Raw genomic sequence first — 15,737 nt, forward strand, 5'->3', positions numbered from 1 at the left:
TACGGCTACTAAAGCGTCAGAATGCTCAGAATCTGTTCTTAAAACAGAGCTATCAGGCTTTGCAGGTAACACGGGCAGTTTAGATAAAAACACTGAGAGAGTATTATTCATAACTGCCGCCAAGTCTTGCAAGGTAAAAGAGTTAGACGCGCTAGAGGTGCTAGGCGTCGCTTGAGCGGGCGTAACTGCTTGTGACACTTGGGGAGAGGTTGACGGACTAACCTCGTTACCTTCTGTCTGAGAATCATCTTGGGCCACATTTTTAAGTGCAACAATATGTTCTTTAAAGTGTATAGACATATCAGTACAAGTGGGACACATTCTGAGGGGGGGTTCCACCATGGCTTCTAAACACATTGAACAAGGATTTTCCTTGGTGTCAGACATGTTTAACAGACTAGTATTAAAACAAACAGGCTTGGAAATCACTTTAATCCAGTAAAAACACACTTTGAAAAAAACGTTACTGTGCCTTTAAGAGATAATAAAGGCACACAATTTTGCAAAACAGTGAAAAATGCAGCAAACTTTTCGAAATTTTTACAGTATGTACATAAAGCATTATTAAGATTGCACCACTAGCAATAAAAACGATTAACCCCTTAATGCCCAAACCGGATTGACAGTAAGCCAAAAAAACGGTTAAAAAAACTTTCAGCACCTTGCCACAGCTCTGCTGTGGCCCTACCTTCCCTTAGGAACCAGATTTGTGGGGAAAAGCTTCTTATAGGCCCTCAAACTGCAGCAGGACCCCCCATGTGAAACAGCCTGAACTTCTAGTCAAATATAACTGCGCAACAGAAGCACAAAATTAGGCCCCTCCCACCTCACTCTGGTGCTTGTGAGGCCTAAAGAAACACTCCAAAGTGTTTTAATATTAGCCATGTGGGTAACAACCCCTGAAGGAAACCCAAAGGAACCTTCAAAGTGTCTCAAAAAACGATATTTTCAATAAAAACAGTTTGCCATAAAATAGTGTCAACCAGCATAAACTAGCCCTGTTATGTAAGCTTAAAATTCCATACTTAGGCCTAGATTTAGAGTTTGGCGGTAGCCGTGAAAACCAGCGTTAGAGGCTTCCAACGCTGGTTTTAGGCTACCGCCGGTATTTGGAGTCAGTCAGGAAAGGGTCTAACGCTCACTTTTCAGCCGCGACTTTTCCATACCGCAGATCCCCTTACGTCAATTGCGTATCCTATCTTTTCAATGGGATCTTCCTAACTCCGGTATTTAGAGTCGTGGCTGAAGTGAGCGTTAGAATTCTAACGACAAAACTCCAGCCGCAGAAAAAAAGTCAGTGGTTAAGAGCTTTCTGGGCTAACGTCGGTTTATAAAGCTCTTAACTACTGTGCTCTAAAGTACACTAACACCCATAAACTACCTATGTACCCCTAAACCGAGGTCCCCCACATCGCCGCCACTCGATTAAATTTTTTTAACCCCTAATCTGCCGACCGCCACCTACGTTATACTTATGTAACCCTAATCTGCTGCCCCTAACACTGCCGACCCCTATATTATATTTATTAACCACTAACCTGCCCCCCACGTCGCCGCCAGCTACCTACAATAATTAACCCCTAATCTGCCGACCGCAAAGAGCCGCCACCTACATTATAGCTATGTACCCCTAATCTGCTGCCCCTAACACCGCCGACCCCTATATTATATTTATTAACCCCTAATCTGCCCCCCTCAACGTCGTCTCCACCTGCCTACACTTATTAACCCCTAATCTGCCGAGCGGATCTCACCGTTACTATAATAAAGTTATTAACCCCTAATCCGCCTCACTCCCGCCTCAATAACCCTATAATAAATAGTATTATAGGAATTAAGGTAGGAAAATTCTGATTGGCTGATGGAATCAGCCAATCAGAATCAAGTTCAATCCGATTGGCCGATCCGATCAGCCAATCAGATTGAGCTTGCATTCTATTGGCTGTTCCGATCAGCCAATAGAATGCAAGCTCAATCTGATTGGCTGATCGGATCAGCCAATCGGATTGAACTTGATTCTGATTGGCTGATTCCATCAGCCAATCAGAATTTTCCTACCTTAATTCCGATTGGCTGACAGAATCCTATCAGCCAATCGGAATTCGAGGGACACCATCTTGGATGACGTCCCTTAAAGGAGCCTTCATTCGTCGGTAGTCCGTCGGGCCAGCAGGATGTTCCGCGTCGGAGGTCTTCAAGATGGATCCGGAAGAAAGAAGATTGAAGATGCCGTTGATAGAAGACTTCAGCCGGATCATGGACCTCTTCAGCTCCCGCTTGGATGATGACTTCAGCCGGATCATGGACCTCTTCAGCTCCCGCTTGGATGATGACTTCAGCCGGATCATGGACATCTTCAGCCCCCTGCTTGGGCTTGGATCAGGACATCGGAGGAGCTCTTCTGGATCGATCGGTGAACCTGGTATGGTGAAGATAAGGTAGGAAGATCTTCAGGGGCTTAGTGTTAGGTTTATTTAAGGGGGTTTTGGGTTAGATTAGGGGTATGTGGGTTGTAATGTTGGGGGGGGGTATTGTATGTGTTTTTTTTTTACAGGTAAAAGAGCTGAATTCTTTGGGGCATGCCCCGCAAAGGGCCCTGTTCAGGGCTGGTAAGGTAAAAGAGCTTTGAACTTTAGTAATTTAGAATAGGGTAGGGCATTTTTTTTATTTTGGGGGTCTTTGTTATTTTATTAGAGGGCTTAGAGTAGGTGTAATTAGTTTAAAATTGTTGTAATATTTTTCTGATGTTTGTAAATATTTTTTTATTTTTTGTAACTTAGTTCTTTTTTATTTTTTGTACTTTAGTTAGTTTATTTCATTGTATTTATTTGTAGATATTGTATTTAATTAATGTATTGATAGTGTAGTGTTAGGTTTAATTGTAGGTATTTTATTTAATTAATTTATTGATAGTGTAGTGTTAGGTTTAATTGTAACTTAGGTTAGGATTTATTTTACAGGTAATTTTGTAATTATTTTAACTATTTTAGCTATTGTACCTGGTTAAAATAAATACAAAGTTACCTGTAAAATAAATATAAATCCTAAAATAGCTATAATATAATTATAATTTATATTGTAGCTATATTAGGGTTTATTTTACAGGTAAGTATTTAGCTTTAAATAGGAATAATTTATTTAATAAGAGTTAATTAATTTCGTTAGATTTAAATTATATTTAACTTAGGGGGGTGTTAGTGTTAGGGTTAGACTTAGCTTTAGGGGTTAATCCATTTATTAGAATAGCGGTGAGCTCCAGTCGGCAGATTAGGGGTTAATGTTTGAAGTTAGGTGTCGGTGATGTTAGGGAGGGCAGATTAGGGGTTAATACTATTTATTATAGGGTTAGTGAGGCGGATTAGGGGTTAATAACTTTATTATAATAGCGGTGCGGTCCGGTCGGCAGATTAGGGGTTAATAAGTGTAGGCAGGTGGAGGCGACGTTGTGGGGGGCAGATTAGGGGTTAATAAATATAATATAGGGGTCTGCGATGTTAGGGCAGCAGATTAGGGGTACATAAGGATAATGTAAGTAGCGGCGGTCAGCGATAGCGGGGGCGGCAGATTAGGGGTTAATAAGTGTAAGGCTAGGGGTGTTTAGACTCGGGGTACATGTTAGGGTGTTAGGTGCAGACGTAGGAAGTGTTTCCCCATAGCAAACAATGGGGCTGCGTTAGGAGCTGAACGCGGCTTTTTTGCAGGTGTTAGGTTTTTTTTCAGCTCAAACAGCCCCATTGTTTTCTATGGGGGAATCGTGCACGAGCACGTTTTTGAAGCTGGCCGCTTCCGTAAGCAACTCTGGTATCGAGAGTTGCAGTGGCGTTAAATATGCCTGTACGCTCCCTTTTTGGAGCCTAATGCAGCCATTCTGTGAACTCTCAATACCAGAGGTATTTAAAAGGTGCGGCCAGAAAAAAGCCAGCGTTAGCTACGCGGGTCGTTACCGACAAAACTCTAAATCTAGCCGTAAGTTTCTGAATATAGCTTACCCTTCCCTCATGGGGATATTATCAGTCCTTTCTAGCATGATCACAGTCTTGTCTAGAAATAAATGACTGAACATACCTTTTTTGCAGCCTAACCTGCAAACCGTTCCCCCCAACTGAAGTTTTCTTGTACTCCCCAGTCCTTTGTGGGAACAGTAGTGGATTTTAGTTACAACATGCTAAAATCATCTTCCTCCCTGCAGAAATCTTCATCTCCTTTCTGCTAGAGAGTAAATAGCACACACCGGCACCATTTAAAATAACAAACCTTTGCTTTTAGAAAATAAAAACTACATTTCTAACACAACATTCACAACATTCACTTTACACTTTCGATTGCTTAGAGCCGGCAAAGAGAATGACTGGGGGGTGGAGCTAGAGGGGGAGCTATATGGACAGATCTGCTGTGTGCTCTCTTTGCCACTTCCTGTTCGGAAGGAGAATATCCCACAAGTAAAGGATGAATCCGTGGACTCGATACATCTTACAAGAGAAATACTGCTTTGTGTCCATTGTTATATGTGTTTTTCACATGTGGTTTTAGCTTTTGTTTTCTATTTTGTTTTTTTTTCATTTGTTAACCCTCTTTTACTTTATAGGTAATTGTTTATTACATTACAATTTGATATTCAGGTAGTTATTTCTATTTTAATTATTTTATAGCGTTACTGGGTAAATACTGGTAATATATAAAAGGTTTTGTGCGCTATGATCACAAATTCCTTGCTATCTTTAACCTGTCTTTTGGAAGTGTAATAGGGATATTACTTCCTTTTTGTGATTAAGCTGCACAGATCTTTTTTGCTATATTAATTTTTTGGATGTTAAACACAGCCCATATTTAATGCCCCAGAGTATCTAATTTGGAAAGTCCATCTTTTATACTGTTTTGGGTTAACTATAGCGCAGTCCTTGAGTCTATGGTTTCTGACCATTTTCTCTAGTTCACTTGTTTGTTTATTTATTAACAAATGTATGAAGCAGAAACTGGTGGAACATACTGTATATTTCATGTGCCTGGGTCTGCCTGATAACTCAGCTACATTTTTTAAACACATTGCTCTGCAGATATTGGCACAGTGCAAGCCAAATATATAGGTAAATGTTGGTTTATATGCAAGAACCCTATGTATGCATATAAAATAATGTACTATAAAGATAACATAATATATTACAAAACCTTAAATTCTAACTTATGTGAATAACTGATATTAGTTTGGAAAATGTGGCATTCAAACATTATTAAGCAGCTATCATCAATACTAACTAAATAAACATTTTGGTAGAAGCAACACCCTATACAGAAATTCCAATAATGCAGCAATATTCCTCAATTTAAACACACAGTTGTAAAATCCCAAACACCTTTTTTAATATTTGTTTATTTCCGTTTCCTTCCCAGTATTCATATGGTTTTTTACTTGACAAAAGCTATCAAGTTATTGTGGTCAGACAAACCCCCCAATGTTCACTCACTGATCCTCTATATCTGTAACTTTGGAAATTTGTATATGATGCTGCCATAAAAACACAATAATTTGTCTACCTATTTAAACATTTTAAGAACCAGTGAGCTAATGAGATTTTAAAAAAGTGTAACTTACTTTCCCAATATTTGTATTGTCCAGTGCTGCATCTACTTCATCTAGAATGAAGAAAGGAGCTGGTCGAAAGCTAAAGTATAAAGAAAAAAATTTAACTAAATGTGTCTATGCATAAATAAACATACAGTAAAATTACCTATAATGGACATGCGAGCAAAACTTACTGCTTGTGCACTGAATTATTAAAGGGACATTAAAACCATGATCCAGATAGAGCATTCAGTTTTTAAAAAAAAAAAAAAAAAAAAAAAAAAGGATTTTATTGATGAAAACACATACATTGAAAAACAATGCTCAACAGTAAAAAATTTGCATACGGGTATACAATCATATTTTACATTTAACAATACTAGACCGTTAGCCAGTGGAGAGGTGCCTAACTTATAGTACCTTGATTCAACGTCGTCAGTGATCTCTCATGTTTGATCAGGCATTATATCTAGTGAGGATAGTTCATATAGGGTGAGAAGGACCCTCACCACATTCCTGAAGTACTCTCCACTGCACAGTGTAATTTATATACCTTTAACTGTACTAATTAGTTAGAGAAGGCATTTCTCCAAATATAGGAGTTGGCAATATTTTGTGCATAAATCAGATCAACTCAAGTCTGAAACATACCGTTCTAATTCAAAGAAAAGAGGAAGAAGAAAGAAACAGAGAGGGTATGAAGAGAGGGAAAGGGCAAAGGTGAAAAGAACAAGGGAGGGAGGTTGGGGGAAAACTATAGGTCTGCTCCGGCCGGGACCGACAACACCCATATCTTTAAGCTGAGTTAATCTGTAGGTGAGTTTAAGAGTGTTTGCCAGTAGAACTGTATATTATGGTATATGGGGAAGGCTACCATTTTTAAAGTGTGAAAATTCTTCCACTTCAAGAAGCTCTGAAGTAATTTGTAACCACTCCTGTAGGGTAGGGGTGTGGGAAGACTTCCATTTACGAGCAATAAGTAATCTAGCACCGTTTAAGCTATATTGTAGAAGTCTCCATTTGATTTTACATATTTTATTTGGTTTATGACTTAATAGGGCCGTGATTGGGGACAATTCAAACTGTTCTCCCATGACAGATTTCAGGCCATTGGTAACTTCCTCCCAAAATGGGAGTAGTTTTGGGCAATGCTACCATATATGGGCCATTGTGCCAGGAGACCCACAACCTCTCCAACATGACTCATTAGAGTTAGGGTATATGTGTTTAAGCCTGTCTGGGGTAAGATACCACCGGAACAAGATTTTGTGATTTAACTCTAAAATCCTGGGGGAAGAAGAGGACTTGGAGGAATGATAACATATATTATCCCATTGCTCTTTAGATATGGATACTAAGTCAGTTTGCCAATGAGAGTCGTATGAAGATGGAGGTAGTGTGAGTGCGTCGTCTAATATTTGTTTTGTTATGGATAAGGATCCTCTAGGTACCACTCCTTCATAGCATAGGCGTTCGAACTTTGTCAAGCTCCTTAACAGATTCTGTTTATGAGGTGAAGAACCTAATAAATGCGCTAACTGGGCGTATTTTAGCCATCAGGAGAAGACTCCGCCAGCCAATTCTGTAAGCTGTGTTCTCAGTTTTAACGTCCCCCCCTCTGTCAGGCATACAAACGGGATTGTAGGGCTTGCATCTAGGGGGCTCGGCTCATGTGGAATGATTCCTCTGTGAAACTCAGCATTTATTGGGACAGGTGTCATAGGGGAAATAAATGTAGTGATTCCTCTGGGTTTAAGCCTTATTGTGTCCCATGTTTGGAAGAAGTGGGCATATAATGGAGAAGTCTTAGCTAAGGTGGGTCTGCGTTGGGGATTCCAGCAGAAAAGAATCTATGGAAATCCAGGCTTTAGTATATGTGTTTTCATGCCACTCCAAAAACCTTTGTAGTACAACCGCTTTGTAATATTAAGAGATTAAAGGTACCCCCAGACCTCCCTTGCTCAAGGGTTTTGTTAGAACTCTTTTGCTAATGCGAGGTTTTATATTTCCCCATATGAAGGAATTTATCAGGGATTGTACTTTATTCAAGTAAGACGTTGGTAGTTGTATTGGAGCGGCCTGAAGCACATATAGGATTTGAGGCACGGTGGTCATCTTTATCGACTGGATCCTGCCCCACCAGGACAAGAGTTTATTTATCCAGGAGTCAAAGTCTTTCTTAAGTTTATGTAGGAGAGGTACATAATTGTATTTAAACAGTTTGTTTACTGACGGGGTAAGGTAAATTCCAAGGTATTTAATTCTATCCTGAAACAGCTTATACGGGCAGTGGGTCTTAAGGCCCTCAAATCTTTCCTTTGTTAAGTTAATGTTAAGAATTTAAGAATTTTGGGCGTTAATTAGAAAATTAGAGTGACCACTAAACCTCTCAAACTCTTTTAGTAAATGTGGTAATGATTCCTGTGGGTAGGTGAGTAGAGTGAGGACATTGTCTGCGTAAAGGGTAAGTTTATATGTATTAGGTCCTAGTTGTAGACCAATAATGTTAGGGTTATTCCTTATATGGGCCGCTAGTACCTCTATGGATATGGCAAATAGCAGAGGAGACAGGGTACACCCCTGTCTCGTGCCATTTCGAATATTAAAGCTCTCCGAAAGAGTACCATTTGCTCGGACTCTGGCAGTTGGTTGAGTATATAGACTAAAAATTCTCTGAATCATCTTGGGGCCAATTACAACAGCAGTGAGACAATATCTCAAGAAAGTCCAGTCCAGTCGGTCAAATGCTTTTTCAGCGTCGGTTCAGATCAATATGGAAGGTGTTTTTGACCGACTGGACTGTTCAACCAAGTGCAGGATTCTAATGGTATTGTCTCGCGCTTCTCTTTTTGGAATGAATTCGGACTGATCAACGTGGATGATCTGGGGGAGTATTTTATTAATACGAGTTGCTAAAATTTTAGAATGCAGCTTTAGGTCTGTATTAAGCAAAGAAATCGGCCTATAGTTACTTACACTAGTGGGGTCCTTGTCTGGCTTGGGTATAACCGATATGTACACTTCTAGGGAGTCCCTGGACCACTTTGATTCCTTGTCAATCGATTGAAATAGTGTTGTTAGGTGGGGAGTCAGTAAATTTTTAAATTGTTTATAGTACAAATTAGAAAACCCATCCTGGCCCGGGCTTTTATGTGAGGGGAGGGATTTAATGGCTGCTACCACTTCCTGAGGCGTTATGGGTTCGTCAAGAGTTTCAGTCATCTCTTTGGGGATGTTAGGGAGTGAAGCGTCTGATATATATCGTTCAGTGGTTCCGGGTGAGGATGTTGTGGGGGGAGCCGGTAGGTTATAAAGATTGCTGTAAAAGCTCTTACATTTTTCAGCGATTGATTGGCTACCAACAATGCTAGACCGATTGAGCAGTCTAGTATAGGGTCTACCGCTAAATTAAAGTCTCCTGCTACAATCAAGGGACCTTTCTGATGTGATAATATTTGTTGTTTTAGTGTTTTTAAGAATTTGGTTTGTTTGGTGTTGGGCACATAAACATTAGTCAGTGTCAATGGTCGACTATAGAGGAGACCTGTCACTATTATCCATCTATCCCCGGGGTCGGTTATAGTTTCGTGCAACTGGAATGGAATACTTTTGTGAAATAAAATGCCAACACCTCCCACCTTTTTGACATTATAGGCAAAATAACCAACTGGGTAATCTTTATTTGAAATATTTGAAAACCGGGGGGGAGTATCTCTTGGGAAGTGAGTCTCCTGCACAAATACAATATCTGCTTTTATTTTCTTGAACCACGCCAGGGCCACAGAGCGTTTAGTTGAGGAATTTAACCCCTTAGCATTTTGTGTTACTATAGAGACTAGTGCTGGGGCCATAGTTTGTTAAGGGGTAGACACCCTATAGTACTTATCTCAGCTAGTAGTCGCTCAGTGATAATACAGTTAACGCATTGGATACATGGGCAGTACCTTACCTGGAAGTGCAGTTCCCTATGGCGCCATCCGCCCCAGCCGGACCAGAAGAGGGGGAAAAGAGAAGAGTTAAGAAGGAAGGGACAGAAGACAAAGATAAATCTGAAATGGCAAAGTGCAAATGTTATTTTTTCAACTTTAGCATTACTGATTAATGGAAATGTACTTTTTATAAAAAAATCACACAATGAGAGCTAAGTTTTCTAAGAAAACTTAATGTTGTGTCTTGATGACAAAATGTAAAAAACCTTGATAACTGTATCAATATCTAACATTCTAGCTATAGGGGCAAGGACGGTTGTCTAACCCGTCAACTGGACATAAATAATATTAAAGGATTTAACTAGACTGATATCTAGGCATATGAACTAATGCTCTAATTGTCTAGTTCCCTGAAACTTGTTACAGTCTCCTAGGGCTGGTTTGGTAAAGGGTAAAAGACAAACCCTGTCTCATGAGATGTTACAATAAGTTCTTTCAGGTGATTCGGTCTTGACTTAGAGGCATGCTTCTATTTGAAGCCCTGCTCCTTTTATGGTGGGAAACCTGAGTCCATTCTTGGCGTTGTGGCCTTGGGTCCTGAGGTGGAAGTGTAGTGGTTTGAATGGAGGGTATCACTGGAGGTTGAATACCTAGTTGAGAGCAGAATGAGTCTAAGTCCTCCGGAGATTTGTAAGTTGCAGTGACATTGTCCTTTATAACTCTAAGGCAAAAGGGGAAGCCCCAACGATATGGTATCTTGAGCTCTCTAAGATGCAAAGTTAGGGGCCTAGCCTCTCTCCTCCTAGATAAAGTCATCTGACTCAAATCTGCAAAAAATTGCAAAGCATGACCTTCGAATGTTATGGGTGCTTGCTTCCTAGCAGCTGAAAACATAATTTATGTAAGAACTTACCTGATAAATTCATTTCTTTCATATTAGCAAGAGTCCATGAGCTAGTGACGTATGGGATATACATTCCTACCAGGAGGGGCAAAGTTTCCCAAACCTCAAAATGCCTATAAATACACCCCTCACCACACCCACAATTCAGTTTAACGAATAGCCAAGAAGTGGGGTGATAAAAAAGTGCGAAAGCATATAAAATAAGGAATTGGAATAATTGTGCTTTATACAAAATCATAACCACCACAAAAAAAGGGCGGGCCTCATGGACTCTTGCTAATATGAAAGAAATGAATTTATCAGGTAAGTTCTTACATAAATTATGTTTTCTTTCATGTAATTAGCAAGAGTCCATGAGCTAGTGACGTATGGGATAATGACTACCCAAGATGTGGATCTTTCCACACAAGAGTCACTAGAGAGGGAGGGATAAAATAAAGACAGCCAATTCCTGCTGAAAATAATCCACACCCAAAATAAAGTTTAACGAAAAACATAAGCAGAAGATTCAAACTGAAACCGCTGCCTGAAGTACTTTTCTACCAAAAACTGCTTCAGAAGAAGAAAATACATCAAAATGGTAGAATTTAGTAAAAGTATGCAAAGAGGACCAAGTTGCTGCTTTGCAGATCTGGTCAACCGAAGCTTCATTCCTAAACGCCCAGGAAGTAGATACTGACCTAGTAGAATGAGCTGTAATTCTCTGAGGCGGAATTTTACCCGACTCAACATAGGCAAGATGAATTAAAGATTTCAACCAAGATGCCAAAGAAATGGCAGAAGCTTTCTGGCCTTTCCTAGAACCGGAAAAGATAACAAATAGACTAGAAGTCTTACGGAAAGATTTCGTAGCTTCAACATAATATTTCAAAGCTCTAACAACATCCAAAGAATGCAACGATTTCTCCTTAGAGTTCTTAGGATTAGGACATAATGAAGGAACCACAATTTCTCTACTAATGTTGTTGGAATTCACAACTTTAGGTAAAAATTCAAAAGAAGTTCGCAACACCGCCTTATCCTGATGAAAAATCAGAAAAGGAGACTCACAAGAAAGAGCAGATAATTCAGAAACTCTTCTAGCAGAAGAGATGGCCAAAAGGAACAAAACTTTCCAAGAAAGTAATTTAATGTCCAATGAATGCATAGGTTCGAACGGAGGAGCTTGAAGAGCTCCCAGAACCAAATTCAAACTCCAAGGAGGAGAAATTGACTTAATGACAGGTTTTATACGAACCAAAGCTTGTACAAAACAATGAATATCAGGAAGAATAGCAATCTTTCTGTGAAAAAGAACAGAAAGAGCAGAGATTTGTCCTTTCAAAGAACTTGCGGACAAACCCTTATCTAAACCATCCTGAAGAAACTGTAAAATTCTCGGTATTCTAAAAGAATGCCAAGAAAAATGATGAGAAAGACACCAAGAAATATAAGTCTTCCAGACTCTATAATATATCTCTCGAGATACAGATTTACGAGCCTGTAACATAGTATTAATCACAGAGTCAGAGAAACCTCTTTGACCAAGAATCAAGCGTTCAATCTCCATACCTTTAAATTTAAGGATTTCAGATCCTGATGGAAAAAAGGACCTTGTGATAGAAGGTCTGGTCTTAACGGAAGAGTCCACGGTTGGCAAGAGGCCATCCGGACAAGATCCGCATACCAAAACCTGTGAGGCCATGCTGGAGCTACCAGCAGAACAAACGAGCATTCCTTCAGAATCTTGGAGATCACTCTTGGAAGAAGAACTAGAGGCGGAAAGATATAGGCAGGATGATACTTCCAAGGAAGTGATAATGCATCCACTGCCTCCGCCTGAGGATCCCGGGATCTGGACAGATACCTGGGAAGTTTCTTGTTTAGATGGGACGCCATCAGATCTATTTCTGGAAGTTCCCACATTTGAACAATCTGAAGAAATACCTCTGGGTGAAGAGACCATTCGCCCGGATGCAACATTTGGCGACTTAGATAATCCGCTTCCCAATTGTCTACACCTGGGATATGAACCGCAGAGATTAGACAGGAGCTGGATTCCGCCCAAACCAAAATTCGAGATACTTCTTTCATAGCCAGAGGACTGTGAGTCCCTCCTTGATGATTGATGTATGCCACAGTTGTGACATTGTCTGTCTGAAAACAAATGAACGATTCTCTCTTCAGAAGAGGCCAAAACTGAAGAGCTCTGAAAATTGCACGGAGTTCCAAGATATTGATAGGTAATCTCACCTCCTGAGATTCCCAAACTCCCTGTGCCGTCAGAGATCCCCACACAGCTCCCCAACCCGTGAGACTTGCATCTGTTGAAATTACAGTCCAGGTCGGAAGCACAAAAGAAGCCCCCTGAATTAAACGATGGTGATCTGTCCACCATGTTAGAGAGTGCCGAACAATCGGTTTTAAAGATATTGTTTGAGATATCTTCGTGTAATCCTTGCACCATTGCTTCAGCATACAGAGCTGAAGAGGTCGCATGTGAAAACGAGCAAAGGGGATCGCGTCCGATGCAGCAGTCATAAGACCTAGAATTTCCATGCATAAGGCTACCGAAGGGAATGATTGTGACTGAAGGTTTCGACAAGCTGCAATCAATTTTAGACGTCTCTTGTCTGTTAAAGACAGAGTCATGGACACTGAATCCATCTGGAAACCCAGAAAGATTACCCTTGTCTGAGGAATCAAAGAACTTTTTGGTAAATTGATCCTCCAACCATGATCTTGAAGAAACAACACAAGTCGATTCGTATGAGATTCTGCTAAATGTAAAGACTGAGCAAGTACCAAGATATCGTCCAAATAAGGAAATACCACAATACCCTGTTCTCTGATTACAGACAGAAGGGCACCGAGAACCTTTGTAAAAATTCTTGGAGCTGTAGCTAGGCCAAACGGCAGAGCCACAAACTGGTAATGCTTGTCCAGAAAAGAGAATCTCAGGAACTGAAAATGATCTGGATGAATCGGAATATGCAGATATGCATCCTGTAAATCTATTGTGGACATATAATTCCCTTGCAGAACAAAAGGCAAGATAGTCCTTATAGTTACCATTTTGAACGTTGGTATCCTTACATAACGATTCAATATTTTTAGATCCAGAACTGGTCTGAAGGAATTCTCCTTCTTTGGTACAATGAAGAGATTTGAATAAAACCCCATCCCCTGTTCCTGAACTGGAACTGGCATAATTACTCCAGTCAACTCTAGATCTGAAACACATTTCAGAAATGCTTGAGCTTTTACTGGATTTACTGGGACACGGGAAAGAAAAAATCTCTTTGCAGGAGGTCTTATCTTGAAACCAATTCTGTACCCTTCTGAAACAATGTTCTGAATCCAAAGATTGTGAACAGAATTGATCCAAATTTCCTTGAAAAAACGTAACCTGCCCCCTACCAGCTGAGCTGGAATGAGGGCCGCACCTTCATGTGGATTTAGAAGCAGGCTTTGCCTTTCTAGCTGGCTTGGATTTATTCCAGACTGGAGATGGTTTCCAAACTGAAACTGCTCCTGAGGATGAAGGATCAGGCTTTTGTTCTTTGTTGAAACGAAAGGAACGAAAACGATTATTAGCTCTACTTTTACCTTTAGATTTTTTATCCTGTGGTAAAAAAGTTCCTTTCCCACCAGTAACAGTTGAAATGATGGAATCCAACTGAGAACCAAATAATTTGTTACCCTGGAAAGAAATAGAAAGTAAAGTTGATTTAGAAGCCATATCAGCATTCCAAGTTTTAAGCCATAAAGCTCTTCTAGCTAAAATAGCTAGAGACATAAACCTGACATCAACTCTGATAATATCAAAAATGGCATCACAGATAAAATTATTAGCATGCTGAAGAAGAATAATAATGTCATGAGCATCACGATGTGTTACTTGTTGCGCTAAAGTTTCCAACCAAAAAGTTGAAGCTGCAGCAACATCAGCCAAAGATATAGCAGGTCTAAGAAGATTACCTGAACACAGATAAGCTTTTCTTAGAAAGGACTCAATTTTCCTATCTAAAGGATCCTTAAACGAAGTACCATCTGACGTAGGAATAGTAGTACGTTTAGCAAGGGTAGAAATAGCCCCATCAACTTTAGGGATTTTGTCCCAAAATTCTAATCTGTCAGACGGCACAGGATATAAATGCTTAAAACGTTTTAGAAGGAGTAAATGAATTACCCAATTTATCCCATTCTTTGGAAATTACTGCAGAAATAGCATTAGGAACAGGAAAAACTTCTGGAATAACCACAGGAGCTTTAAATACCTTATCTAAACGTTTAGAATTAGTATCAAGAGGACTAGAATCCTCTATTTCTAAAGCAATTAGAACTTCTTTAAGTAAAGAACGAATAAATTCCATTTTAAATAAATATGAAGATTTATCAGCATCAACCTCAGAGACAGAATCCTCTGAACCAGAGGAGTCATCAGAATCAGAATGATGATGTTCATTTAAAAATTCATCTGTAGGGAGAGAAGTTTTAAAAGATTTTTTACGTTTACTAGAAGGAGAAATAACAGACATAGCCTTCTTTATGGATTCAGAAACAAAATCTCTTATATTATCAGGAACATTCTGCACCTTAGATGTTGAGGGAACTGCAACAGGCAATGGTACTTTACTAAAGGAAATATTATCTGCTTTAACAAGTTTGTCATGACAATCAATACAAACAACAGCTGGAGAAATAGCTACCAAAAGTTTACAGCAGATACACTTAGCTTTGGTAGATTCAGCACTTGACAGCGATTTTCCTGTAGTATCTTCTGGCTCAGATGCAACGTGAGACATCTTGCAATATGTAAGAGAAAAAACAACATATAAAGCAAAATTGATCAAATTCCTTAAATGACAGTTTCAGGAATGGGAAAGAATGCCAAAGAACAAGCTTCTAGCAACCAGAAGCAATAAAAAATGAGACTTAAATAATGTGGAGACAAAAGCGACGCCCATATTTTTTTCGCGCCAAATAAGACGGCCACATTATTTGGCGCCTAAATGCTTTTTGGCGCCAAAAATGACGCCATATCCGGAACGCCGACATTTTTGGCGCGAAATAACGTCAAAGAATGACGCAACTTCCGGCGACACGTATGACGCCGGAAACGGAAATAGAATTTTTGCGCCAAAAAAGTCAGCGCCAAGAATGACGCAATAAAATGAAGCATTTTCAGCCCCCGCGAGCCTAACAGTCCACAGGGAAAAAGTCAAATTTTAAGGTAAGAAAAAATGGTCAAATCAAAATGCATTATCCCAAATATGAAACTGACTGTCTGAAAATAAGGAAAGTTGAACATTCTGAGTCAAGGCAAATAAATGTTTGAATACATATATTTAGAACTTTATAA

General features: G+C 39.6%; 1 protein-coding gene across 1 annotated transcript in view; it reads right to left on the reverse strand.

The window, feature by feature from the left end:
- The window catches only part of SMC1B (structural maintenance of chromosomes 1B), an 854,251-nt gene that overhangs the window by 39,051 nt on the left and 799,463 nt on the right, over nt 1–15,737 (reverse strand). Inside the window, exon 15 of the mRNA XM_053719693.1 lies at nt 5,591–5,660. Within this exon, the coding sequence (XP_053575668.1) occupies nt 5,591–5,660 (70 nt within the window). The remainder of the gene's footprint in view (nt 1–5,590; nt 5,661–15,737) is intronic.

Source organism: Bombina bombina, chromosome 6 (genome assembly GCF_027579735.1).
Source record: "Bombina bombina isolate aBomBom1 chromosome 6, aBomBom1.pri, whole genome shotgun sequence".
Taxonomy (NCBI): domain Eukaryota; kingdom Metazoa; phylum Chordata; class Amphibia; order Anura; family Bombinatoridae; genus Bombina; species Bombina bombina.